This window comes from Hipposideros armiger, unplaced genomic scaffold, assembly GCF_001890085.2.
Source record: "Hipposideros armiger isolate ML-2016 unplaced genomic scaffold, ASM189008v1 scaffold_649, whole genome shotgun sequence".
NCBI classification, from domain to species: Eukaryota; Metazoa; Chordata; class Mammalia; order Chiroptera; family Hipposideridae; genus Hipposideros; species Hipposideros armiger.
The window spans coordinates 268198-295620 of record NW_017731999.1 but is presented as its reverse complement, the minus strand read 5'-3'; the positions used below and the strand labels follow the sequence as shown (position 1 = coordinate 295620).

At 37.6% G+C, this 27423-nt stretch overlaps 1 protein-coding gene across 2 annotated transcripts in view; it reads left to right on the top strand.

Moving 5' to 3' along the window:
• The window catches only part of ARHGAP15 (Rho GTPase activating protein 15), a 652765-nt gene that overhangs the window by 570383 nt on the left and 54959 nt on the right, over positions 1 to 27423 (top strand). For both annotated transcript variants that reach the window (XM_019625987.1, XM_019625988.1), the window contains one exon: positions 18154 to 18259. In XM_019625987.1, coding sequence (XP_019481532.1) covers positions 18154 to 18259 — 106 coding nt within the window. The remainder of the gene's footprint in view (positions 1 to 18153; positions 18260 to 27423) is intronic.

The window sequence follows — 27423 nt, the reverse complement described above, 5'->3', positions numbered from 1 at the left end:
AAAAGGCCAGGTCTAGTCCTATTCAAATGATATAATAAACAGTCTTCAAATCGAAATCTCCCTTGAGGAGCTGATGTTTACTTAAAAAAAAAAATTATGTTAGCTGAAAAAGAATAACATTTGCATCTTTTATTGTTTTTTGGCTGTTTTTTTTTTTTTATTTCTAAAGTCCTGGAATATGTCTACCAAGTGAAAAGGGCCATTGCTTGATTATATGAGAAAATAACGTTATTCTCTTTTTAAATTCAGCCAGAAATTGGTTTTAGAAAGAACAGGAAACCTTTTGCAAAGCATCAGTCCCTTACTATAGCAATCACTTCCAACCTCTTTAAGGAATCCCATTGCAATATGTGCAAATTTACTTTTTAGTCTAATTCAATTTAAAACATTCTCCATATTGCTTACATTTCTAGCCAATTGTTGGAGATTGATATTCTTTTTATATCCCTTAAAAGAGAAAACTAAATGATGGTTTTGGAAAATATTTTATCTTGGAAATGATACTTATCAGTATGGAGGCTGACTTTGCCCTCCCCCCACCCCCACCACACACCCCCATCCCCCATCCCAATTCACTTTGAATCTCATGGCTAATTACATATGCTTAAATATATTTATTTGGTCATAGGGAGAACAGAAAAGAATCAGAAGACATTTCTAAGATTAACCAACAGGGAACTCTCTTAAGTATTCCAAATACATTTACTTTCTACCATCCCAAATGTGAGGTCCATATAAATCAAACACCAATTGTGAATACAATTTAAACCAAAAAAATTAATTTTTGTTTGCCTAGCTTCTGTGTTTGGAATATTTAATTTTGGGTTCCTTGTGTTTCTGCTTAGTAGAACTGGGAGCTGACTACTGATGCTAATTCTAAAGAATAATTTGTCAGCTCACTGTGCATAGAAGGTAAACTGAAGAACTGAGTCAATTATCTGGATAATTTCACAAAAAGTTATTAATTGGGCAGCTAACATGCAAAGAAAAATTGAGGCAAAAGTAAAGTTTAAGGATGTAAATTATCTGGATACTCCCTCATTTCTCAACACTTCTATACAAGTAGATAAAGCATTAACAAATGTAGTTTCCAAATAGAAGAGAAATTGATATGACTTAGGTAAGTATTGGAATAAAATGTGTGTTTCAATATAAGGTGAAAAGCAGCCTATTTTTTTACTTAGAAATATTACCATACAGTCTCATCCATGAACTAATGTTGTGTTTATAGATTTTATTTTTCATATTTCAAAGGTTCAGTTCAATAGGCAATATAATTCCCTAAGAAAAGATTTGATCGAGGAAGAATCAAGATTTAGAATATGGAGTTAGAATATGTTTATGTACATGGCAGTGAAAGATACTTGGTCTTTCTTCAGGTTGCAGATATGTGGTCCTGTGGCATTTTATGTCTCCTGCACTCTCCCTGACAGTACCCTACACCTAATATTTTCACCCTTAAGAAAAAAGTGTCAAACCCTGACTTTGGTTTCTTGATTCTGGAATATATTCACTAAACAAAATATTAACTGCAACAAAAATACCTAAAGAAAAGCCTAGTATATTATTTTCCTAGAAATGGTTTGATCTGTAAAAATAGTTTATTTTTCTGTAGCATAGAACAACTAAAGGTTGTCATCTGTACCAAACACAGAGAATTATTTTTATTATTAAAATAACACATTATATACTCATTATAGAAAATCTGGAAATTACATTTTGAAAATGGAAGAAAATCATCCATAATCCTATTACTCAAAGATAACTTATCATGGTTAATATTTTGATACATTTTCTAGTAGTCTTTTTTTTTTTTAAGATTTTATTGGGGAATTGGGGGAGGGGAACAGCATTGGGGAATCCGGAAAAGGGAACAGACAAGTTGCTGTCCTTTTGTTCTTCAGTCTAGTTGTGGAGGACATTGCTTCACTGGCCCATGTTGGTATTATCATTGCGCTCTTCCCAGGTGAGGCAGTCGCTTGCCGGCCATTGGACAGCCACTCACGGCGACTCATGGCAGCTCACGAAAGCACACGCCAGCTGCCAGCCAGTCCCACTGCAGCCTACACCATTGCCGTCAACTCACGGCAGCCCAGCTCCAGGTGGAGCTGTTGTTCAGCATCTTAGCTGTGGAGGGAGCAGCATCACTGGCCCTCATGTGGGATCCAAACCCAGGCCCTGTTGCTCAGAGCTGGCGTCCCAAGCCAACTCCTAACCAACACGCCACTCGGCCGGCCCTCTAACAGTCTTTTTAATTAACTTCTTAGCAAAGCTATAATTATATGGTATATAGCAATTGTACAAATGTACTTTAAGTTGTCTCTATTAACAGATTACAAAAATAATAAATATTTCTTAAAGCTAACTTGAACAGAAAAGTAGAAAGAAGAAAAAAATCACTCTACATTTCATCACCATATTTTGGGGATATTCCCTTTTGACCTGTTTGTGCTGCATTTTTGTTCCCTAGCCTACTTAATTTTAAAACTTATATAACTTAGGAAATTTATATACATGTATCATTGCTTGATTTTTTAGTCTTTATCCTTTAATCATCCCCAACTCAGTTTTTCTCAACACAATTATTATAGAAATAAAACATTCTTACCAAAGATTCTTAGCAATCAATGGGAGTAAATATTCTACTGTTGTTCTCTGAAGCTTTCATTTTTAAGAGGGGAAGAGAGAACTTGTTTAGCATCTCACCAATGCAATGTTTCAATAATGCTCTTTGCTAGTAAATGCCAGAACTGAATAGTACCAGTCATTGTTTTAAATGGTCATCGTGTATCCTAAGAGCTTTCACCTGAACTGAGAAGAATGGACTCCAAGAAAATCATTCCCTGGTACTGAGACTGAAATGGAAGGCAGAGAGAGATAATCCAATGGGGCCACGTAAGGTTGGGTCTAAATAAGTAAAGCGGATACTTGGTTTTGTTCGTAATGTCTCTTCTTGAGTTACAAATTTTGCTTCATCACTTGGTGGTCTTATATAAGCCTTCAAGTAAACGTTCAAAGAAAGCAGTGCACTATAAATCTTTTAATAGATGAGAATATCTTTCTGTTGTCTTACCATGCAAAAGATAATTTAAGTGCACACAATTTGGGGGCCACAATCCACTCCCCCACGCTCTATAAACAGTAGATACTGCTTTGTTTCACTTTAGAACTTAGTGAACTAAGTCTTAGGAAAGTCTGGCTGTTTACTTATTTAATCTTATTTTTTTCGAATATTTGTAGGGTAGTGCTTGATCTTTATCATTCCAAATTTTTGTCAAAATATATCAAAATAATGTATGTACTCAATGATGTTTTCCTAGAACCTAGCTATTATTTTTAGTACTGATATATATTTTTTTCACTCACAGAAGTTCGATTTTGCCCTTGATTATTACATAGTTTTCAAATGTTCTGGTTTCCTCAAGGATACTTATAAATTGTAGATAATCTTTCAATTCTTTGACTTCTAGCATGTCTCCTTCTTATCATTGTTTAGTTTCCACATTCTGGGGAAGTATCTCTTGTTTGTCATCTATCACTGACCTAATTTTTCTGCAATGACAATTTGGCCTTTAACGCAAATTTAATTTTGTTTTGCCATTTTAGTTTTCACACTGTCTTCTTCGCCATCTAGTTATTCCTTATCATCTTATCCTAGTACCTTTTCATCTTACTCTGTTTGCCCCTCATGGCTTGTTAATCCATTTCATTAGGCTTCTTGGTTTTTCAAATTCTACTGAGGATGCTAAATTGTTTCCTAGTTGGCTTATGGTCATTATAAGATTTCTGTACTTCTGATCATTGTTCTCTTACCTGAAATGAGTTTTTTCATAGGCAATACATTGTTGAAAATTTTGTTACATTTACTCATCTCAAAAGGTGGAAATGTATCTAACATTCTATGTATATTGCCTTTTACCTTCTGCTTCAGTTCTAGTCTAATTCTTCTTCTGGAGCTATACCAGGTGACACAGTGATAATCACAGCTCTTATATTTATTTTTATCTAGCATAGTTAATATCTTATAGCCCTACTACCCTGTCATCAAATTTTCTCCCACCATATTCCTTAACTCACTGGCACTCTAAAAGATGAAATACACAAAACATTAGAATTCCAAGAGTTTACTCCTGATAGAATTTTGCCAGTCTCCACCCCTCCGGTGTTTTACACATGGGACTACAGTTCTTATGGTGATCTGTGTCATTATCAGGACATCTTTCTGCCTTCCTCTAACAATATCCTAGGTTATTTTATGAACATTTCTATCCCTAAATTATTGCAGGCGAAAGAGGAAAATAACCATCTACAATTAGAAGGGGGAAAGATTGGTGAGGAAGGAAGGAGGAAGCATTCACACTACTAAATATATATATATATATATATATATATATATATATATATATATATATATATATATATATATATTAGTTGCATAGGAAAGAGAGTGTTGCCCAGCATTCCAGGTAGGCATAGACCTTGAGTCTTTGATTCTGAAATCATACACTTGAAGAAAGATAAGGATATTTCTATCTGCTTTGAGAAAGGCAGGCTTTCTGGTTCAATAGTTCAGTAGCACAGCTGGTCTCACCACTGGCATTTTTCAATTAAGTTCAATCTGTATTGAAGGAAATAACTCTTAACTTTTTGTCATCATGTTGACTGTCAGTCCCTGTTTATTTTAAGAACTCTAGTCTATTTTCTTTGTCTTCAAGCATATTTATTGACAAGTTCCAAGAGGTGGTTAGGTGTTGCCAACCAGGAGTTATTTTAAACCAAAAGTCAAGATTTGTATCACCTCTTTTTAGAAGTCGTCACATTGAAAGTTTGCATTCAAATTCTCCCTTGGAGTGTGACCTCTGCCTATGACTTCTTCTTTGCATTTGCATCTTTACCTGGAAATGGTATCAGGCCTGAGAGAAGTATATTTATTTTTAGTACTGCCATCCTCTGTGAGCTTCTAAGATGCTTAGAATCATAAAATGCAAATAAACCATTTATCGTAATGATACACTTCAAAATATTTTTCCATTTGGGGGTTTTATTTTTTCATTATCTAAACTACACCTTGGTTCTTTATAAAAAGAATTTTGTACTTGACACCATAAGAAAAAAAGTTTCTATTGGCTTGAGTTACTGGGAAGGAGGTGTGCAAATGGCCCCAAGTTATACATTTGCAGAGGAAATATCATCCAGATGCTCAAGTCAGCCTTTTCTTGGCAGACAACTAAGAACCATGCCGAAACTAAGTCTAAAATCTTTAACAAAAGAATTCCACAATCTCTTACCTTTGGAACGGGCATTAATTAAAAGACACAGTCACATCTCCCGTTATCAGAGTTTAACTACTATTAATCAGAGTTCACCACACAATTAACACTTTGAACTGATTAGCAAATGGAAATCACAAGGAGAAATTTTGAGGTCAGAATAGGGAATGGACATATTCTCTTGCCCAACTCACTGTCCCTCATCTTTGAAAAGGGGGGGAAATTTTTCAGCCCTCCAGTTATAACGAACAGGGCAGATTTTGTTTTCGGTGAGGTGTTTGCCATTACATATTGCACATAATGTATGGCACTGTTAGGAGGAAAAAATTGGAGTCAAAGTGGCTGGAAAGTTAGGTCTGCTCTGTAGCACTGTGAGATTGTTGACATCTGCCGAGGTTGGAGCGCTCAGTAAGCAGGAAATGGGGTGTCACTCTGAGTGGTAGTTTACCATTATCCTGGCATCCTAATGAAGTGTCTGCAGTGCACAGAGCTTCTGGATGGCATCTTAACGCACGGCTAAGCAAAAGCACTTCTCTCCCTGTCACTGTCATCCATCTGCCTGCACCCTACTGTAGCCAATGGGATGGAACCATGCTACAATGTGCTATAAGCCATTTAGAGTTGCACATTGCATAATCAGTCCCATCAAATATGTAAAAAATGGCTATTATTGGTTATTTTCCTCAAACTCTGGCACTTGGAGTTTGATACATTAAAGTTAAACTTTTTCAAGTGCTGTTTATGCTATTAATTCCACTTTTCCCCCACTATCTAAATGGGATGAGTTGTATCCTCATTGTCTTAAGTCCTGTTAATGGATTGAAAGAGTTGTATGAATATTCATTAAAAACTTCACTGTACCTCACACTTGGTGAATTCATCAATTTATAATATAATGGAATGGTCATTTTCTTTGAGATATTCATTTTTAAGAAAAGGATAAATCAACTCAAATCACAGATTAGTTGTTTTTATCTTAGAATACATTATTTAGCTTGCAGTGATGGCTTGAGGTTTTTCAATAGATTTCTTTAAAGACACAGTGCATTTCACCAAACACATTTGCATTTTAAGCTAGCACTGTCAATGCTGGATGATTAAATTTGGTGCTTTAAGATTACCTCCAATGACATTCAAATACAGTAGAGAGGAGGATATCTGTTAGTACTCGGCATAAATAGAGTAAGGTATGTGTGTGTGTGTGTGTGTGTGTGTGTGTGTGTGTGTTTGTGTGATTCTCCCGAAACTTGTAGATAGACGGCGTATGATTCTCCAGACATGGCTGCAAAGCAGCTGGGCTCTCATGGCAAGAGCTGAGAGATAAGATGGCCACAAAGTTGAGAAGGAGCTTTCTGTAATAGGCAGGGGCAACAGGAATCCACTCAGTTGGGGGATGAGGTGGGGTTAGACAAACAAGAGGGCATAACATAATTTGGTTGCATCAGGAATTTCTCGCAGACATTAAAACTATGGTAAACATAACAGCGGGGAGGCGCGCACTGCAGCACAGTGGGAAGCTTACAGCGTCTGCCCGCGCTGTGCCTGGCTCCAACCACTGCTAGAAGTCTCCCACTTTCATTAGCACTCAACAATTTACCCAGTTCCCCCAGAAAAGGAGGCAAATCCAAGCAGCAAAGCCCCTCACTAATTATTGTAAATGCTCCCAGGTTACAGTATTTGGGGGACAATCATGGCAGGATGGTGTTAAAGTAGAACAAAAGAGTCATTCTGGATTTAAAAAGAAAAGGGTTTGGTTGTTTGTTTTAAATCAGTGTAGCCTTTTGTTCGATTGGTAAGGCAGTGGGTTGGAATATTGGGCCACCTCTTTACAATGAAATTTGAGATGACCCAACCAAAGTGTGTACAAGACCTTTTGAGCAGTAAAAGTGCCAGTTAATGTCACAAATGACCTCCTTCACCAACACTCCGCACCCCACCCTTGGCCCCAAATTTATCCAAGCATGTCTCACAAGTCTCTGAAACAGAAACTGTTTCCTTTGAAAGGAATTTGTAATAATACAATAATTAATATGAAACTAAATGTAACAAGGTAGGCAAACTAATGCGCATCACTGCAAAATACTGCATGGCAGGTTAAAGTATTTAACACCCACCCCCATATAATGGAGTGATGTGAGAAAAATATTGGCTGCTTCAGAGGAAGAGTGGTTTGCTATTGATGCCCAGAAACATTTATAATGGTAAAGTTTTTTTAATGGAATGATAGGTGTTTATTTTTGCTAAATCCAGGCTTGGGAATCTGGTTTCTCCATTCATATCCCCCCAGCTGCTGTCAGCATTACAGCACATCAGCTTTCCTTCATGTGTGAATATTTCTCCAGACCTCATTTGCAAAAGAGTCGAAGCGATATTAAACACCACATCCAAACCCCTTTTAAAAACACAAAGAAATGGGAAAACACATCAGAACTAGACCATTGAGAAAATCCTCCTTTCAAATTTACTGTTTGCTTCACACGCTAGTATAAAATAGCCCACAAAGTCCCGTTTGTGATCCATTTGAAACAATCTTGATTTGCTTAAATTGTCACATTCTTCTTGCACATTTCTTCCTAAATGCAAAAATGGCACAGAATTCTCCTCCCTCTTTATTATAAAAGTGCAGAATTTCTGGCTTGTTTTTTCCTAATGGAACACTTGAGAAAGAAGAAAATATATAAATATCTCTTTCAGAAGATTAGTTGTCTCAATCTTTTTAAAAGAGAGTATTTGTTCATTTCTTCCCCCTGGTAAACAACTTGGGCTTTTCATTGTAATTTTCCATTGTCAAATTAATGCATTTCACTTGATTGACTTGGTCCCATGATTCTAAAACATCATACCTTATAATATCCTTATTTCTCCTATACTATATATTAATGTATGTCATTAGGACATAGATAGTTAGGAATACAACCTAGGCAATTTTTAAAACAAATTTCTTGAAGAAAACTTCTACTTCACTGTAACTCACTAAAACAGAGTCTGAAAGAAAAACAAAAACAAAATCTCACAATCTAAAAAAATAAAACTATATTTTACTCCTCATAAGAGCATATTTCCAAGCTAAGGCTTTCAGGCAAGAAATGGCATAAGTGTTTTGAGTATTTCAAATCAAACATCAGAAATTTTGTCTGATCTGCTGGTAAATATCCTATTGACAAGGTCAAGAACAGAGAAAAGTCTGACCACCAAGACAGAAGAGAGAATAAGCATTAAAAAAAAAAAAAAGCGGACAGTTTATCAACTTCAATTTTTAAAGTACTGTGCAGTCTACAGAATATAGAGGAATGTCCCTTAACTATAATGAAAGTGTGTCTGTATGTTCACCTACCATATATGCAGTTCTTCCAAAGTTATATTAAGAATGTTAATGAAAAAAATGGCTAATATTTTCAAGAAACTATAAAGAAAGAGAGAGAGAGGGAGAGAGGAAAGCAAGCTGTGGCAAAAAACATGGGCTCAGCAGCTTTCTGGGGGAAATGGTGAAATGTGACTATGTGATTTATAATGAGAAAAGGTATCTACAACATACAATTTTCTACCTAGCTGCAAATAATAATTCATAGTGATGTCCCTTCCAGATAAAAGACCTTTGCTATGTAGGACCCATGTGGTAAAATGATCATGATAAATGTCAGACCAGTGCAGGTAACGGCTTTACAAACCATTAAGATTAGCTGGCTCTTTTTTCCGATGATAACAGTAACCATGCTGTGACTCTATGTGGTAATAATATCTCAGTCCTGATAAATGCCAGAGCCAGGCAAAGGTGTTTATCATTCCCAGTTCAGAAATGCTGACTAAAGTTGCCACATGTTGCCTGTTTTTCTTCTTTTACAATAGTCTCACAATTAAAAAAAAAAAAAGCTGAATCATAAAATTATTCTCTTGTTTCTTAAGGGGTTTTGATGTTTGTAGTATTAACTTTCTTTTGCTCTCAGTGTCACTGTGTGGCCATGTCAAATGAACTGGCCAGGAAAACTGTTCACCATGCTAACCATTATCTTCTCTTCAGAGGCCTTTTGTTCAAAATAAATGGGTATGGATAAAGTTTAATGTGCTTCCTGTAAAAAAAAAATGTTTTTAACCCAAAAGACAGGGGAAAATATATCTTAGTTAGCATTTGTCTTAATTGCATGACAGGTTCTAGTTGTTTTCAAGTGAGATTTTCTAAATCTCTTATAAATTTAATTTGTTTACCAATGGAAAGAGATAGATGCTTATATTAAAAACTTCATATCTAGAAATGTATTTGTAGGGTTTCCACCCTTATGAAAATGTACAAAGATAATGCTTAATATAAATAGCTACTTGAGTATTTTTTTAAAAATGCTCATTTATGATAAGAAAGATGTAAAATGGCCCAAAATGGTAAACCTTGTTTTTTTTTTTTTTAAGAAAGCTTGTAAAACTAGTTATGTATGAATAAATATAGTTTAATGGAAATTCTCACAGGAGAACTGAATTTCAAAGAACTAAACTGGTGAGCTTTATTTTCTCAGTACAAACTATTGCCTGAGGATTAATTAGTATCATTTGTAAGTTACAGAAATGTACTTGGCCACCATGACACCTCCAAAATTACTTGGAAAACAAGAAATTCTATGGAGGACAATACCATCATGCTTTTCCTGTAAAGATTGCTGCAGAAGTGTCAGCCATTGCTTTACCCTTCAATTCAGGCAAAGAGGGGACATTGTTGCAAAATTGAGGAAGTCAGGTTGGTGAATTTTAGGAAACGTTATCATCCTCAAGTTGATTACACCAAAGCAATACCATTTTTCTAAAGTTACTGAGATCCTAAAACTTGAATACTTGCCCTCGGTGCACCTAGAATAACATAGATACAGTTACATGAAAAAGAAAAGGTGATTTTATTACTTTCCTGAATGCATTTGGGGATGTATAAAAAAGCTAGGAATAATAATTTAAAGGTCTTCTGAAATTGATTAAATAAAATTGTACATTAGTTGATTTATTGTTCATTGCATTTCTCATTTTTTTTACTTTATTTTTGGTATAATGAGCTGACACCTCAGAAGCTTTTGAATTTAAGGATCATCTTAGAGGATCCCTTCAGTCAGAAGAAAGATATAAACTTCACTGATACTTATATTATGATAGGTCTTAAATTTAAACATCTCTTACACATAGTTCCTATTTTACCTGCCCCTCTGGTTGGTAAAATGACAGAAGATAGGGGCCAGCTTTGTCTCTGACAAAGGTTGAACATAGGGCTTCATATATTTGTTTTCTTCAACCATGTATACATATACAAGGTCTGACACTTAAGTTCACAAACTCATTCTAGAAAAAGTGCTACATACCTCATTGCTGAATATCACTACAATCACCTTCGAAGTACTCCCCTTGGGAAGTTGTGCACCCACGTCAGTGTCTAGTCTACCCTTCAAAGTCCACCCTTCTTTCTGGGAAGGCCATCAGAGCTGTCATCGTATTACCCTTGATGTCCTAAATGTCATCAAAATGTCTTCCTTTCAATATTTCCTTTATCTTCTGGTAAAGAAAGAAGTCATTGGGGACCAGATCAGGTGAGTAGGGAGGGTGTTTCAATACAGTTATGTGTTTACTGGCTAAAAACTCCCTTACAGACAGTGTCCTGTAAGCTTGTGCATTGTCATGATGCAAGAGCCACAAATCGTTGACGAAAAGTTCATGTCGTCTAACTTTTTCACGCAGCCATTTCAGCACTTTCAAATAGTAAATCTGGTTAACACTTTGTCCAGTTGCTACAAATTCATAATGAATAATCTCTCTGATACCAAAAAAGGTTAGCAACATTTTTGCAACAAGTTCACGAACTTAATTGTCAGGCCTCACATATGTGTTTAATACTTTTTAAATAATTTAAGAAATAGATAAATTTATTTTCTTTTTAATCGTTTTTGAATCGTTTATTGCCAGAGAGTAGGATTGGAAGCGGAAAGAAATAGAGATTACATTTAAGATTAGGTTTGCTCCTAACAGCATGCTCTGAGTTGGCCTAACTCCTCCAGAACAAGGACCAGAAATGGCCTCTGGAAATGATGCTAAACTGGCTGGTATGCTAAAGTTTTCCTCACAGGTCAAGGCATCCATGGACGTATGGCAATCCAATGGCCAAAGCATGTTTGTTACTGACATTTATTAGCTGTAGTTAATTCCATTTTTAAAATTCTTCTTAAAGGGGCTTCTTTATTCAAGAGTCAGACAAAATATTAACATGTCTTGGAAAGAGAAACTGAATTCAAGAGAAGTCTGGTGTGCCAGTGAGGTGATTAGGTCTAATTCTCAAATGATCCCCACCAGAAAAAGAAAGAGGTCTTATGTGAGTCAAGTAGATTCAGTTCCTGCTACAAGTTACATACCTCTGTTGTCAAGCTGAACTATTTTGACGTAGATTCTCAACACCTAATGTCAAATGTACCAGGTATTGCAGGCATTGAGAACATGCCTTCCTTTTCATTAAATATAAAGCATGGCTTTTCCAGTTTGGAGGAGGTTAAGAAGGGCACAGAATCTTGAAAAAGTGCAAATGGCCAACCACAGGTTAGCCTGAAGGCCATTGTTTATGATACAATGACACGTCTATTTATGATACACTGTATCTACTTATGATTATAATCAAACACTCTTTTATTATGGGCAACAGTCTATGTATTTATAAAAGTGCCACATACTGTGGGCTGTTCCTATTTTTAGGAAAGAGTACTAAAGAGTAAAATTTGTGGCTTCAGGGATTTTGGAAACAGCCTTGAACTATGAGTAATCATGGTTCGGGGCTGATAGAAAGGATGATTCAAAAGAAAGATTTTAACAACAAGGGGACTTACATTTAATGAGCACTTACTATACGTGCATTTATATGCACTGAAAGATTTAATTCTACTAACAATGTTATGAGATATGCATATGGGTTTGGGGTAATTTTAGGTAAGTAACTGGAAGCATAAGCAGTTCAAGCAACTTGCCCCAAATAATACAGCAGAGCAAGAATTCGAACCTAGCTCTTTTAGACACCTCCACAATACATTGCTTCTTTTACATATAACATGAGTTTGAAGTATGTATCTATTTGTATCCATGTGTAAGTCTTGAATTTGCCCTGAGAATGTCTCTCCCTAAAGTAAATGTAATTTATTTAAAGGAATTTATCAAGCAGATGTTGGCATGCCTTGTATGACTCCTCAACACCCAACTCAAGGTTTATAATTAAAATGTATATCCTAGGGCCAGCCAAGTGGCGCCTTGGTTAGGAGTTGACTTGGGACTCCAGCTCTGAGCAGCAGGGCCCCGGTTTGGATCCCACATGAGGGCCAGTGACGCTGCGCCCTCTACAGCTAAGATGGTGAACAACAGCTCGACCTGGAGCTGGGCTGCTGTGAGTCACTGGCTATGGCGTAGGCTGTAGTGGGACTGGCCGGCAATGGGCATGAGCTTTCGTGAGCTGCCGTGAGTTGCCGTGAGCAGCCGTCCAGTAGCCAGCAAGCGACTGCCTCACCCGGGAAGAGCGCAATGATAATACCAACATAGGCCAGTGAAGCGACGTCCTCCACAATTAGACTGAAGAACAAAAGGACATCAACTTGTCTGTTCCCCTCCCCCAATTTTCCAATAAAACCTTAAAAAAAAAAGGCATATCCTAAAAGATTTGTAAGCAGTCGCAGGGTATGTGGAACACATAAAACGTTTTCTGAAGATATTCATTCATCCTGTAAACCAGGATAGTCTCTAACTAAATTCTGAAATGGTCATGATATAAAAAGTATAAACCGGATAGAAACTAAACTGCTTTCTTCCAAATATAGCCCTGACATGTAAGTGACTGCCATTTTTTTTTCATACAGGATGCATTATACATTCCAGAATAACTTTCCGAAGCAGAACAGCTGTGGTACTGCTGACCTCCTTAAGACAAAGGAGTACAGTTGTCCTTTACAAATCACAGATAAATAGAATGTAAAGTGCTCCTGATATACTGGTTACTGAGAGAATTGGGTCTTTTCTTCCTCTGGGTGGACCTATATAACAAAGCAGACTTAATTTTGAAATATGATTCAACATGTGGCTATAAATAAGTTAAGAATAATAAATGCATGGACGATAAGGCCAGAAGTGTCCAGGGGTCATCAGGTCCAGGGTTCTGCACAGCACAGAACTCTTTCCATCGTTGTGTAACTTTATCTTATCTCTTTGCAAAAAGGCATTCGGTTGTAAATGTCCTTGTTTTAGTAGCAACATTTCATGCAGATAAATGCAAATGTAACTATCGCAAACCATATTTTTAAAAAATGTGTCCTCGAAACCATGAATCAGGGAAAAACTATAAAGCCACATTCTTATAACATTAAAGGCTATTTCACATCATGCAGGAGATGTTACTTCTCTGAGTAGCCTGGACTTGTTTCTGAAGTAGCTCATTTACAACAGAGTTAGGTGTGGTTTGAGAATATGGGGCCAGGAGGGTGAGGAGTAGGCATCAGTAAGAAACAGTTTACTATTTTAATGTATACATGCGCATTATGTATATTTTGCATAACTTTTTTTCACTATTGGATGGCCCAAATAAAGTCCTACAAAAAGTATTATATGCAGTTGTGGGTTCACAGCTTAGAGTTTGGAAAGGCTTTTAGGACATGGGTGGGGAGCTAAAATGGAATTGTGAAAGAGCATAGAGTAGATACAAAATAAGCCATTAGAGAATGAAGGTAGGAGCAAACAGGAGTGAAAGGGGAACGAATTATAGAATTTATTATTATTGGAAAGATTTTTGTATAAGTCTCTTAGTATACAGTTCACCTAAGAGTTTCTCAAATTCTCCATGTAGAAAAAGTTCCTTTTTTTCCCCTTTAGTCATAACGTAAGAAAGTCAGAGATATCTCAAATCTTCTCAAAACTCTCAATACTTCACAGTAGTGAGAAACCATATGCTCAAGGAGAAATATTAATAGAAAATGCTGTCTTTCAGATGCTCACTGAATCAATTGAAGACAGTTGACACATCTTCAGTAAGCCATGTATGAATCTTAGCTCATTAACCACTCCTGTATTATGTATGCAGATTCCAGTTTCTAATATGACACATCAATAAACCAGATCTGAAAAGGTGTCATTTCGATTTTAATGTTTCCAATTGTATTTTTAGATCTTCCTCCACTTAGAAGTGTTTGTGTTATTTCCTGATTTTGCAAGCTATGGAAGAGTGGGTGTGGTATTTATTTGAATGGGAAACCACTGCTTTCCTATAAACTTTTCAAAGGTTTTGTTCTGATGATATTGTAAGAAAAATAAATCACTCCTCCTTACTGATATCTCAGCCATCCCTAAGCCATTGTCTAGTTCCCCCTCCATGTATGTATAACTTAGCCATAAACATGTATATACCACTATTCAATTGTCCAGTTCCTCAAGTGTGGATGAAAGTAGAGAAAGAAAAAAAAATTTTGTTTTCTATAAATACTCTTCATGTAGGACGTTTCCTACAAGCAGACATGGAAACCACCAGATACTTTTATAAAGATTCTTATATGTAACTGACCTGCTCACTAATGAGATCATCAGCCTCTCAGCCTATCACAAAGTACTGAGTATTGTGAAATGTCAGCCTACCATAGCAAGTGCATTGTCACCAATTGGCACTGACTCAGTTCAAGTATTTTGAATGCTCACTGCAGCCAGATAATATAATTATTGCTGAAAATGAAAGTTGAACCAGACCCAGCATGGGCCTCAAAAAAAGGTGAGGGGAGGAGAAAATGGGTGAACATTTATAGAGTACTTACTTTTTACTAGTACATTACATACTATCTTGTTTTATCCATGACACTGCCCTTTTACATACTATTCAAAGAAAGTAAGAAACCTATCCACTACCACACAACTAATAAAAAGTTGTTACAGAATTCAAACCAAGGTCTGTCTATTCCAATCCATGTTCATGTCTTTCATTTGTTCACTTATTTTTCCTTCATTCATTTAACCCACTATATGCCAATATAAGAGCTGCCTAGCTTTAGAGGAAAACTCTCACTTTCATGGGAGAAATTAGCAGGCATTCAAGCCATGGACATATTATGTGGAATGTTGTACAAATAGAATGTCCTAAGGGCAACAGAGCATAGAAGAAGAACTGACTCTGTCTAGGGAAGTTCATAATTTTTTTACCTGGTGGTGAAAGAGACTTAGTATAAGTTTTAGTTTCTGCCCAGGCACCATGGTAGAGACCTTGAAAATTCAAATATTTTCAATTAAGCAACCCCAACCCTTCTGAAACCCACCCTTGACTGTATCATATGTTCCCCAAAACTGAGGTTTGCTGGATATAACCATTTGGACCACTCCCTACTTATCGTCTGTCCCGCTACAGTCCTCAATGTCAATTGATCGCTTTTTTGGAGACTCTGACATTGACTTGGTCATTACTATGGCCAGAGATTTCAGTAAAATTAGAAAGGTCTCCTCTCCTCCCCTCCCCCCTTCTCCCCTCTCATGTCTTCTAATTTCATGTATATTGTCTGAACTGAATGGTTCACCAAATCCTCAGGTAAATTCTATTGCTAGCATGGGATGCATCTTTGTATATAACCATTGGTGTGTGGCATTAGCTTCAGATGGATAGATACAAGGTATCCAAGTATCCCTAAGAGCCCTGTCCCAGGCATACTGTACCACTTTCTGATTTTCTGGTATCCCAAAGGTGCCAACTGGTCTGATGAAGCCTCACATTGTCTTACCATCATTAAGCTTCAAGGGGTCTGTCTCCCATTTTGGCAGGAAGATAAGACAGCATCATTATTGCTGTCTGCTGTGATGTTGCAACTGGGTTTTCTGTTTTTCTTTCTCTCTCCCCTTTGTCTCTTTCATTTGCAGTTGTCCAATCCATATTATGTTGGAACTCTTCTAAGAATAACTGCAATTTTGAAAGCTCTGACTGTGGGAGGTATTATTTATAGACCTTTGTGGTTTTAGGAGAAAGAAGAAAAGCTTCCAAGCACAGTTCTACTAGGAAGACTACCCCCCGTCTCACTTGGCCAAATACCATCTTCTGCAGGATATTTTTCTCTAATTCCTTACAAAAAGTTTTTTTGGTTTTTTACAGCAGTGTATTAAAAAAACTGGCAGTTTCTAAATTAATTCTTTCTTACTCCACTATATTGAGTTTATATACCTAATAACAGGTGATTATGAATTGGGCTTGAGGAAGCATGTTGTATTAGGAACTGTGTTTGGCGTTAGTATCGGAGAACCATATATAAAGGCTTTAGTACACAAGAGCTTATTTTCTTATGCTAAAGAAACTTAGAGACAGACGGGACAGGATCAGTCTTAATGCTCCAGCTGTGTATTCCACTCTGTTTGGCCTCAGTTCTCAAGGTCATCTCATGGTACAACTGTTCTGTCTACATTATAAAGAGCAGCAAGGGGAAAAGACTAACAAGCTAAATCAGCGCCCTGTACATGGCCTCCCCAGAAGTCCTACATAACACTTTGACTTAATTTTCATTGGCCAATCTTGGTCACATGGCTACTCCAGCTGCCAAGGAGGCTGGGGAAATGAACTCTTTTAGCTGGATATGCTGCCATTCCCTCAATAATAGGATTGTCTGCTAAGGAAGAAGAGATGGGGTGGTGGGTACCTTACATATTATTCTCTTATATATTATCTTTTGCAGCGGTGACCTCTTTAGAATCATCAGGAGCTTTGCGCTAGAAGTTAGAGATAAAGTATAAAAAGGAAAATTACCCAAATCAATATACATATGGTGTTTAAGTTCAGTAAACAATTATAATTCTAGGCTAAAACTCTGATCTGATCAATTCCCTAGTATGCTAGCTAAGTAACTCAACTTTTATTATGCCATCCATGCCCATAAAGGAAAAAGAAAGAAACGAAATGAAGGAAAGCAATTGATGTGGCATGGAGTTTTGAAAGACTTTCTATTTTTTTTAAATGTATATGACTAGGTTTTATACTTTCAATTTTTATTTTTGCACTTTCTTAATTTATAGCAAAACCAAAATGTGTTAGGGAGAAATGATAGCATAGAAGTAATTGTTTAGAATCTTTTACTCTTCTACAAAATCAAGCAAATGATAGCATATTGGTAATTGAATCATATATGATCTGTGAGCTTGTGTGTTTGTTTCCTATTACTGCTATAACAAATTGCCACAAACTCAGTGGCTTTATACAACACAAATCTTATAATAATCTTATATTCCTGGAGGTCAGAAGATGGGAATCATTTTCACCGGGCAGGAATCAAGGTATTGGCAGGCCTGTGTTCCTGCTGGAGGTTCTATTTCCTTTCTTTTCTAGTTTTTAGAGGCTGGCTTGATTCCTTGGCCCAAGGCCCTTGATCACATAGCTATTTCTCTTTTTGTTTCCTTTGTCACATCACCTTCTCTCTTTGACTCTGATCCTCTTGATTCCCTCTTAACCACCTTTGTGATTAGACTTGGCCCACCCAGATGATCCAGCATAATCTCCCCATCTCAAAATCCCTAATTTAATCACATGTGCCAAATCCCGTTTGCTGTGGAAGGTAACATTTACAGGTTGCAGCAGTTAGGACATGGACACCTTTGCAAGTTCGTTATTCATCCTATCATACCTTGTAAAATGGTAAAACACTGTGAGAACTGGTTCAATACTTATCTTAACAGGAAGAGCCACACTATGGCTGCTTTCATATTACCATGATGTAATTTAGAGTCAAAATGAAGACACTTCATGAAGCGATGTTGAGTACACCTCTTCCCTTTGGCTGCTGAGTAGGACTTTAAGCTGCTAAGCCTTAGTCCAAAATTTTCTTAAGAAAATTCCTTCATGTGCTTATGGAATCTCATCTGTTCTCCCCTTTGTTTTTATTTTTTTCAGAAAAGCAAGACAACAACATAAGAATTCAAACTATGAAGTCTCTTATACAACAACTCCCTCCACCAAATCGTGACACCATGAAAGTTCTCTTTGGACATCTAACTAAGTAAGTTGTAAAGCTTTCTGGTTGTGTCGTCATATACCTATTCCTTAAATGAGCGATATTTAATTTCAAATCTCTAAGACAAGTGTTTTCAAGTGCATCAATCTCAGATTTTCCTTTTTCACTGATTTAAGTCCTTCAGGAGCTAGAGAATGTATTAGAGTAAGAAGGAGAAGTTACAGAAGAAACCCTCTGAATGAATTTGTTTTTCCTGGCTTTGTCAACAAGTAGATGTTTGCTGATTGATTGTCAGAACTGTAAGCAGAGCCCTGGGATGGGCCATCTTTACTTTGTTTTATGGTATAGTGGGAAGAGCATGAGGTGATTCAGATGTGAGCTCTGTACCCAGCCCTGCAATGTACCAAGTGCTATGATAACAGATAAGTTACTTAAACTTTCTGAAATTTGATTTCCTCATCCGTAAAGTGTTAACTCAGATTAATAAGATGTCATCCATGTAAACAGTTAAGGGTATTCCAAGCAGAAAAAAAAATGCAAGTGTGAAAACCCAGAGGACCCAAAGAGGTTGATGTATCTGAAAAGCAGAAAGCAGGCCAGGATGGTAAGAACCCAGTGAGCTGAGAGGTTGATGGTAGGAGTTGGGGTCACAAATATGAGACGGGTGTCAGATCACATAGCTTTTCATGGGCCACAGTGAGAGATTTGTATTGCATTGTAAATACAATGAAGAACCACAAGTAGAGCTAAATTTAGGGAATATAAAAGATCCCTCTGGCTGCTATGTGGAGAATGGACTGCAAAAATGAAAGCAAGATGACCTATTCAGAGACAAACAACCTTAGTAGTCTAGGCAAGAGATAATGGTGGTCTGAGTGGTGCCCTGAAAGAGATATTCTGAAGGTGGGTACGGTTGGATTTGCTGCTGCCTGGGATGGGTGGGGAAGGAAAAGGAGAAATCAAATGTGCCTCTTAGGGTTTGGGCTTGAGCAAATGGAGAAATGATAGCGCTACGCAGATGGGTAAAACTGGAGGAGGGGAAGATTGAATAGGAAGAGCAGACTGGAGAGTTCCATTTTGGACAAGTTAAGTTTGAAATGACTGTTACTGATTTGCCCTCTGTTAACGCCTTCCTCCGAGAAGGCAGACCTCAATACCATAAAGTGATGAGGTTTAAGCTTTCACCATATGCATATAGTAAGGCCTGATAGAGTTTCAAATATATTGGTCATCTTTGCTTTTGCGAGGTTCAGTTTCCTTAATCACCCATTCCTTGGGTCAAGTCATTTCTACAGATTATTCAACTAGTTCATTACATGAATTTTAATTGTAAATATAATATAAATAATTGCACACACAAAAATATTAAACAACAGTGAAGAATATTTGACTAAAAAGTGAAATTTGCCTTCCAGTCACTTCCAGGCTCAGTAGACTGCTGAGAAAAAGTAACTTACATTTTTTTATATATCCTTCCAGAACTGTTTCTAAGCCTATACAAATATATGTGGGTATGGCTGCTTATTGTGTTAAAGTGTATCATACAGTATATATTATTCTGAAATACTTTGTAACTCATAGACAGCTTTCAGTTTCATTAGACAGATTTATCTGATTTTTTTCCAGCGATGACACAGTATTCCATGGTGTGGATAGTCCTAATTTGCTTAACCAGTCACTGCATTAGGTAACATGTTTTAATCTAATTCATCATATTAGTTTCTTTCTCATTTTACTCCCAGAGGGGAACCTACGTCAAAATTCATAACATCCCTTATTGCTAGAGTGTCTTTTCTTGTCACCTTCACATACTGGCTACAGTGGGAAACCAGTGTGACTTAGCAATAGGATCTTGTGCTTTAAAGAAATAGAAAGAGATCCAGAGTCAAATCTTTGTTCTATACTTTACTCTGCATATGATCTCAGACACATAAAATTGGATTAAGTAATATCAACCATAGATTGTGGTTATGAGAATTAAATGAGATAATGCATATAAAATGCCTGGCACAAGGTACACATTCCTCAAATGTTTAGTTCTTTTCCCTTGTGATCCAGTCACACCATGAAAGGGGCTTCAAGTTACAAGTAAATACTGGAGTGCTTATCTCAGTAACTTTAACTGGGCAAAGTCATAAAACAAATGGAAAAGCACACTCTTTAATGCTGTGGAATACCTAGTCTTGGAGATCTTGAGAAATATCAATTACTCAGTCTCAATTTTTCCTTTTTTTTTCCAAATGAAAAAAACAGCTATAAGATGAAGAAACTGAGCACCAGCTAAATCCTCCCCTGGAAAAAATAAAACATGCAGATGAGAACCTATCCAATTAAAAACTTTGGAAGTTTGAGAATCCTCCACCTTCATGCCATACAAACCCAGTGTTCACAATTAGTGCCTGATTGTATTTCTTATATCCAAATTAATTTCCTAATTTTGTTAGAATTTTTATTCCATTCAGTAGAGATGAAAATAAATGTTTTAACTAAGATTTAAGATCAGGTTATTATATCACTTTCACAGCATTCACATTATAAGATTTTCCATTATAGATGCAGAGAAGCATTATTTGCTAGCCACCAACCTTTCTTGAGTGCTGTGACCATATTCAACCCTGTACTGATTTATAAACTGGGTTTAATTATGCACAAGTGTGTGCACATGATTATATCTTGTTAAGCATTTCTTGCTAAGTTTTTGATAAACAGCCAATCGTGGCATGTCATCAAAGCCTGAGAAGACTAAATAAGAAGATTGTTTAACGAGAATTTAAATATATTCATGTTTGAAAGAATCATTAGAATGTTTTTCTTAGTCTTGATGCATTTGGTAGTTCTTCAGAAAATCTACCATCAACACTTGTATGTAGTGTTTATTCCAAATTGTTGCAAATATATATATTTTGAAGTTTGTTTAGTGAGGGTCAGGGAATGTAATGAAGTGCCAAAAATTCCACTTGACCTACGTACTCTCCAGCCAACAGAATAGAGCTCCATTTTTGCAGAGCTCTGAGTTAAACATTCCCTTGAAAGCAGAGCAACTACCAACTGAGAAAGCTTAATACAGCACAGTTGGGCTAGAAGGTGAATGCAAGTTCTGACCACATAGACAGAATTGTAAAAGAGTTTTGATTATATTAAGCATAAGATTACACAATGGCTGCAGAGGCTAAATAGTCTCTGAGTCCAGAGTCCTCATTCTTGATCAAACTCAAGGTCAAGTTCTATCCTTCTGCTGTGATAGCTTAAGACCAGGAATTTAGAATAAGTTAGCATTTCAAAATGCCATCAACTAGGAAACTTTATTAATAGCTACTTTCACAAATTGACATTGCAGTTCTAAGCACTGGAAGGTCCTGTGGTACCTTCTGAGTCATCATATAGAGGGTAAGTTCTATCTCTATAAAATATAAGTGTCAAAAGCATTTTCCTTTAGACTGCTTCTTTGGACAGGCAGAGAGGCAAAGTGAAGATGAAGTTAATGGGAAGTAGGACCTGGAAAGATAAGGTTTACTTGCCTTGCTGATGGGTTGTAGTTGGAGGTGAAGCCAGGCAAAGGATTTATATAAGAAATAGAGAGCCGGGCGGCCACGTGGCGCGATGGTTAAGAACTCGCTTGGGATGCCAGAGGGCCCCTGTTCGGATCCCACATATGAGGGCCAGTGACACTGCCCTCTACAGCTAAGATGCTGAACAACAGCTCAACCTGGAGCTGGGCTGCCATGAGTCGCCGGCGACGGCGTAGGCTGCAGTCCCTGTGGCAGTGGGTTGCCATGGGCTACCGTATGTGGCCAGCAGCCGCAGTGAGCGGCCGTCCAGAAGCCGGCGACTGATCTGCCTCGCCAGGGAAGAGCGCAATGATGGTGCCAACTTGGGCCAGTGAAGCAACGTCCTCCACAACTAGACTGAAGAACAAAAAGACAGCAACTTGTCTGTTCCCCTTCCCCCAATTCCCCAGCACTGTTCCCATCCCCCCAATTACCCAATAAAAATCTTTAAAAAAAAAAGAAAGAAATAGAGAGCCATTGAAACTACCTATCAGACAATTGCATGGGTGAATGAGATAAAAGGAGAAAGGAACCCAGGAGTCACATAAAAGTTTTAGTTGTGTTGGAGTAATGAACATCACATGGAAAGAAATGGTCCAAATCTTGAGACTTTTCAAAGAAAAATTCCACAGTTTTTATTTCTTTCATTTCTTTGTCCCCCATATCCAGTCAGCCATGGGGGTAAGTCTGAGGTTTTCAGTGCTGGATAACTGAAAATAGTCTCTCTGGCAGTAATAAAAAAAAAAAAAAGCAAGATGAGATACTGTTTAGAAGGGTGCACCCTTTTCTCTATTTTGCAAATGCAGACAAGGGAAAGAGGAAGAGGAGGTTATAGAAAACTGGTGAAATAGGATAAATCCCATTTTGTCAGATGTGTATTGGATCAAGTCCTCTGCATGCTGCTCATTGGGACATACCAACCAACATGTTGGGACAGCCATCCATGTGATGTGTGTCAAGAATGAAAACCTTTCAAATCTTCGTACCTTTTGAGTGGTAATCTTAATTTGTGTCTGGAAAAGACTGTAAAGATATTTGCAGAGATGTCACTATTTCTTTCTTATAGTTGTTGAATTACAGGAAGTTTTTTTCCTCATGTGTTTCTTTTTCTCTTCTACTAACAGTGTAGAAGGAGACACTGAGCTTAAGAGAACAGGTAAAGAGAACAGGCTTTGGAGTTACACAGATGAGAATGTGGGTCTTGGCTCTGCCACTTATTGGAGGTGTAATTTTGAATAAGCCACTTAACTCTGAGCTTTCATTTTATCATCTGTAAAGTAGAGATCAGACCAGAACCTACTTCTGTGATGAGGAGTAAAGGAATAATCCTTTTAATAGCCCATATTAGGTCCTGGATAATCATTATACATTGACATGTACTATTTTTGCAGTGAGAGAAATATAAAATAACTTTTAATGAAATAAATATAGGAAGAATTCCAAAGGCTGGATTGTCAAATTTCCTGGCTTCCAGAAAATTCCTTATCTCACCACAGAATCTTTTTCCAAAACAAGTTTCTATGCTGGCCTGACTCAGCCAGTTTCCCCAGTCCCAATGAGGCTGTTTTCACATGTTTGACACACCATTTGATGCTTCCATGCCATGTCCAATCCCTGTGTGAACTCCCCAGACCAGCTATTCCATCACTAACCCTCCATCCATCCACCGATTCACATGGTGTCCCACGTTCTCAGATCCAGCTCTTTTCACCTTGGAATTGGGAGCTTGCTAAGATGATCTGGTCTACCTTCCTCTTCAGCAGGCGTGAGGAGGTTGGAAGTAGGCACAGGTCCTCCTGTGCTTCTCATCCAGAGCCTCCTGTCACAGTAGTTTCCTAGGGACCGTTCTCTTGCTTGTTGTCTAACTTATCAGAATGTTTCTCACAGTGAGAGTTTCCTGCCAGGCAGCACAGCACAGCGGCTTTGTAGAAGCCTGGTAAGTGAGATATTTTGAAGCCCACAGGGCCTTATCCTATGCCTCAAATCCCCAGTGTAAATGCTCCTGGAATCCCATCAAGTGCATATCCATCTAGAATTGGCACTGGCCTTTTGAAGTTCTGGAATTCCTGTTGCTATCACTATCAGGAAGGTGTTCTATCTGTTGCTGAAGTCTTTTCCCACATTTTTATTTCCAGGATTAAAATAATATAATTATAGAAAATTTGGAAAATAAATACAAAATACAGAGCTAAATTAAACTTGCTATCCAGATTTACTTTGTGGCATGCGTTTTGAAAGCCAAAACAATCCCAAATATTTGAGGGAGTGGGGACGTAAAAGAACATTCAATTCCCATGCAGGTATATGTCGTTCAAATAAAGTCAACATGTCTGAGACATGGGTGTGGCTTTCAGAGATGACTTACAGAATAAAGCCATTCATTGACTTTTAAAAATAGCTTTGGAAGAGTATATTGGCTTCACATTTTTAGATGCAAATAAACATTCTTATAGGAGACTTGCACTTTGTAAAATAGGTGGAAAGGAGAGCTAAAAATCTTCCCTTTTTCATTGACTCTAAGAAAATCTTCCAGCTGTTTGTAGAACTCCAAGGTGAAAAAATGATATGGCTGAACAGACAAATCTCATGGAAGCATGCCAGTTGAATGCCTCACTGAAAGGCGAAACTGTTGAGCTGTGGCTATTTTGTGAGAGTAAACTGATATTTAAAGCTTCTCTGTGGTCTTCATGGATGCTAAATAAAATATTCTACAAAAGCATGTCAAAGGCAACTCAAATGATGGTGACCTAGAAATATAAGGGTTGTATGAGGAAACCATGGTGAGGAAACAATTTGTCCACCCTGTCTTTAAAACAGCACAGTGGGGGCATTTCTGATATTTGGGGGAGAAAATGAGACCCAGCTAAAGAACGGACTGGAAAGCCCAGGAGTCCCAGCCCTGCTCTCTGGTTGTTCAGAGCCATGACTGGTGCAGCACTCTGCCTCCCGTCAGGCCTCTGAATGCTCAGCTCTGGTGTGCTTTGGAGCAGACTGTGTTTTCCTATGCTGTCTTCTGGCACTCCACCCTTTTTCTGTGCACTTTGGTCTCTCACCCAACCACAATACCTGATATCCAACGACTTGCAGTCTGTAAGTATTTTTACTGGAAAATGAGGAACCTGTGCAAATTGTTATTTTTTTTTCTCTTTCTCCCCCCCCCCGAGGGACAGGGGCTGCAAGTTGTTTGAAATAAGCCAGAAGCCTAATAGCTCCTTTGCTTGTGTATTTGAAATGGCACCCTAATCACTTTGAAGAGCTAATGTACTTCCTATGCGCCTGAAATTTCTCAACTGGACTCCCGTGGCAGAATTTGGCCTGGTAGTTAAGAAAATTAATTACTCTGATTGTGAGGATGAAGCAATAGTTCCCAACTCCCTGTAGTAATCATTAAAATGTCATCTACTTAGGAGACATCTTGGCACAGGATTTATAAGGTTTGTGAGCTGGGGACTAAGGTTCAATGATCCTTCCAGTGATGGATCCTTGTTCTGGAGAAGGCTTTCGGAGATAAGGTTTTTAAGACAGGAGTGAACTTATTACTTTAGATCTTTTGATTTAACATTTGAGTGGTAACATTACCACTGAATAATAGGAAACAAAACCAAACTTAAAATGGCTACCACCCATCTATCACCATCTTGTCCGTTGTTAATGGTTCAACCCATGGGGGTATTTCTGTCATAAGAGGTAAATTGTTTAAGTAGTCCCTCCCTTCTCCACTGTGAATCTTGGCCTTTTACCTAATAGAAGGAACCAAGAATTTGGAATCAGAAGACATAGGCTTAAGTCCCAGCCTCAGCCCTTAGAAACTATACAACATTAAGAAAATCTTTTAATGTCTCCAACCCTCCCTTTTGCTCGTGTGTGAAATAGGTCAAATAAATTTACACTTGTGAAAGTGTTTATTAACTGTAAAGTCGTATCCACCCCTTCCTTTAGGAAGTCTTAAATGAGTGACCACTGTATTCTAGGCACTGAATTAGTTCACAGGTTGGAAGCTACAACCCACAGACCACATCAGGCTGCTGCCTGTTTTTGTCAATAAAGTTTTGCTGAAAAACACACACACACACACACACACACACACACACACACTCTATACATTTATGTATTGCCAGTGGCTGCTTTCATGCTACAATAGCAAGGGTTAGATAATCGTAACAATGTGCACAAGGCAAAAATATTTACTATCTGACTCTTTACGGAAAAAGTTTGCTGTCCCCTCAACTTGATACTAGAGGCATAAAGAGGACCCCAATGCTCATGTATACTATAGTTAGCTGGGGTAAATTAGTAAACAGTTATAATAAATATGGTGGCATATTACAAGACAGGAGCTGAAATTTAGCCTAGAGAAACCAAAGAATGCCTCCCAGAGGAGATGACACAGGCTGTCTTTATGGATGCCAGTTCAGCAGACAACAGGCCAGCTATAAGCAGAGGATATTGTGTACAAAGAGGCATGGAGGAGGAGAACTATGATACGAGAAAGAAATGGTGAGCTCTCTGGGATGACTGGAGAATTAGAAAACATAAAAAATGTGGCAGAGCATAAGCTGAGAATGTAGTAAACTACAGCTAAATCATAAAGAACATTATATGTGTTGATAAAGAATTTGAAATTCATTCTGTAGACATTAGGTAAATCCCTAAAGGGCCTCAAGCAGAGATAAAGTGATGCAATTTGTATTTCGAAAGATCACACTATTTATAAGTGTGATAGTCTGTAGGAGGGCAGCACATGAGATAGCAAAACCAGTTGAGAGGCTGGTATGATTGTCCAAGCTTGAGATCGCAAACCAAGGGAGGTGGGAGGAGGGGAAGGGATGGATACAAGAGGCATAAAGGAGGTTGACTCAACAGGACAAGCATGTGCAAGAAGTTAGGAAGAAGGAAGAGTCCAGAATGGCATACAGGTTTTGAACTAGCTGAGGGGTGGTATCTTTAACTCACATAGAAGAAGGGACAAAATTAGAGACATGAAAGAAAGAAGATGAAATTCTTTGGACATGATATGCTTTGGTCATTATTTTTATTTCATTAATGAAATTGATTAGAGGATAAGAAGTATATGTTGGAAATGCAGAAAAGATGACTGGGATCTACGTATGAATTTGGGAGTCAACAGCTTGAAAATGGCAATGGGGTAAAGTTATGAATGGCCTCAAGGGATAGTGCGAAGAGAGAAGGGAGTTGAGGACAGATTTCTGGGGATGCCTATCACTGAAGGGGTTGTCAGAGAAAGAGACTGGGAGAATCTGAGAATGGCATGCATGGTGATAGAAAGAAAACTTGGCAAGGGCACAGCTATTATATGTCATGGTTAAAACTATTACATCGACAAAGGAGGCCTAGAAAACTCTTGTACTTACAGGACATTGGACAGGATTTCTAGTGATGATTAGCTACCTGCATCTTTCAGCTCTTAAAAAGTCACAAGAATAAATATAATAATCTGGAAGAAAACATGTTACTTATAGCATAGTCAGGGCCTGAAAATATTGGTGAAGATGGGAATTATAAAGAAGTGACCTGGTCCTTTCTGCCATTAGAGCAGAGGTTCCAGGAGGCCAGAAATTTCTGTCATTTCGATTTCTGCTATATCTATCTATATATCTATATCTATATCTATATCTATATCTACATATATATATATATATA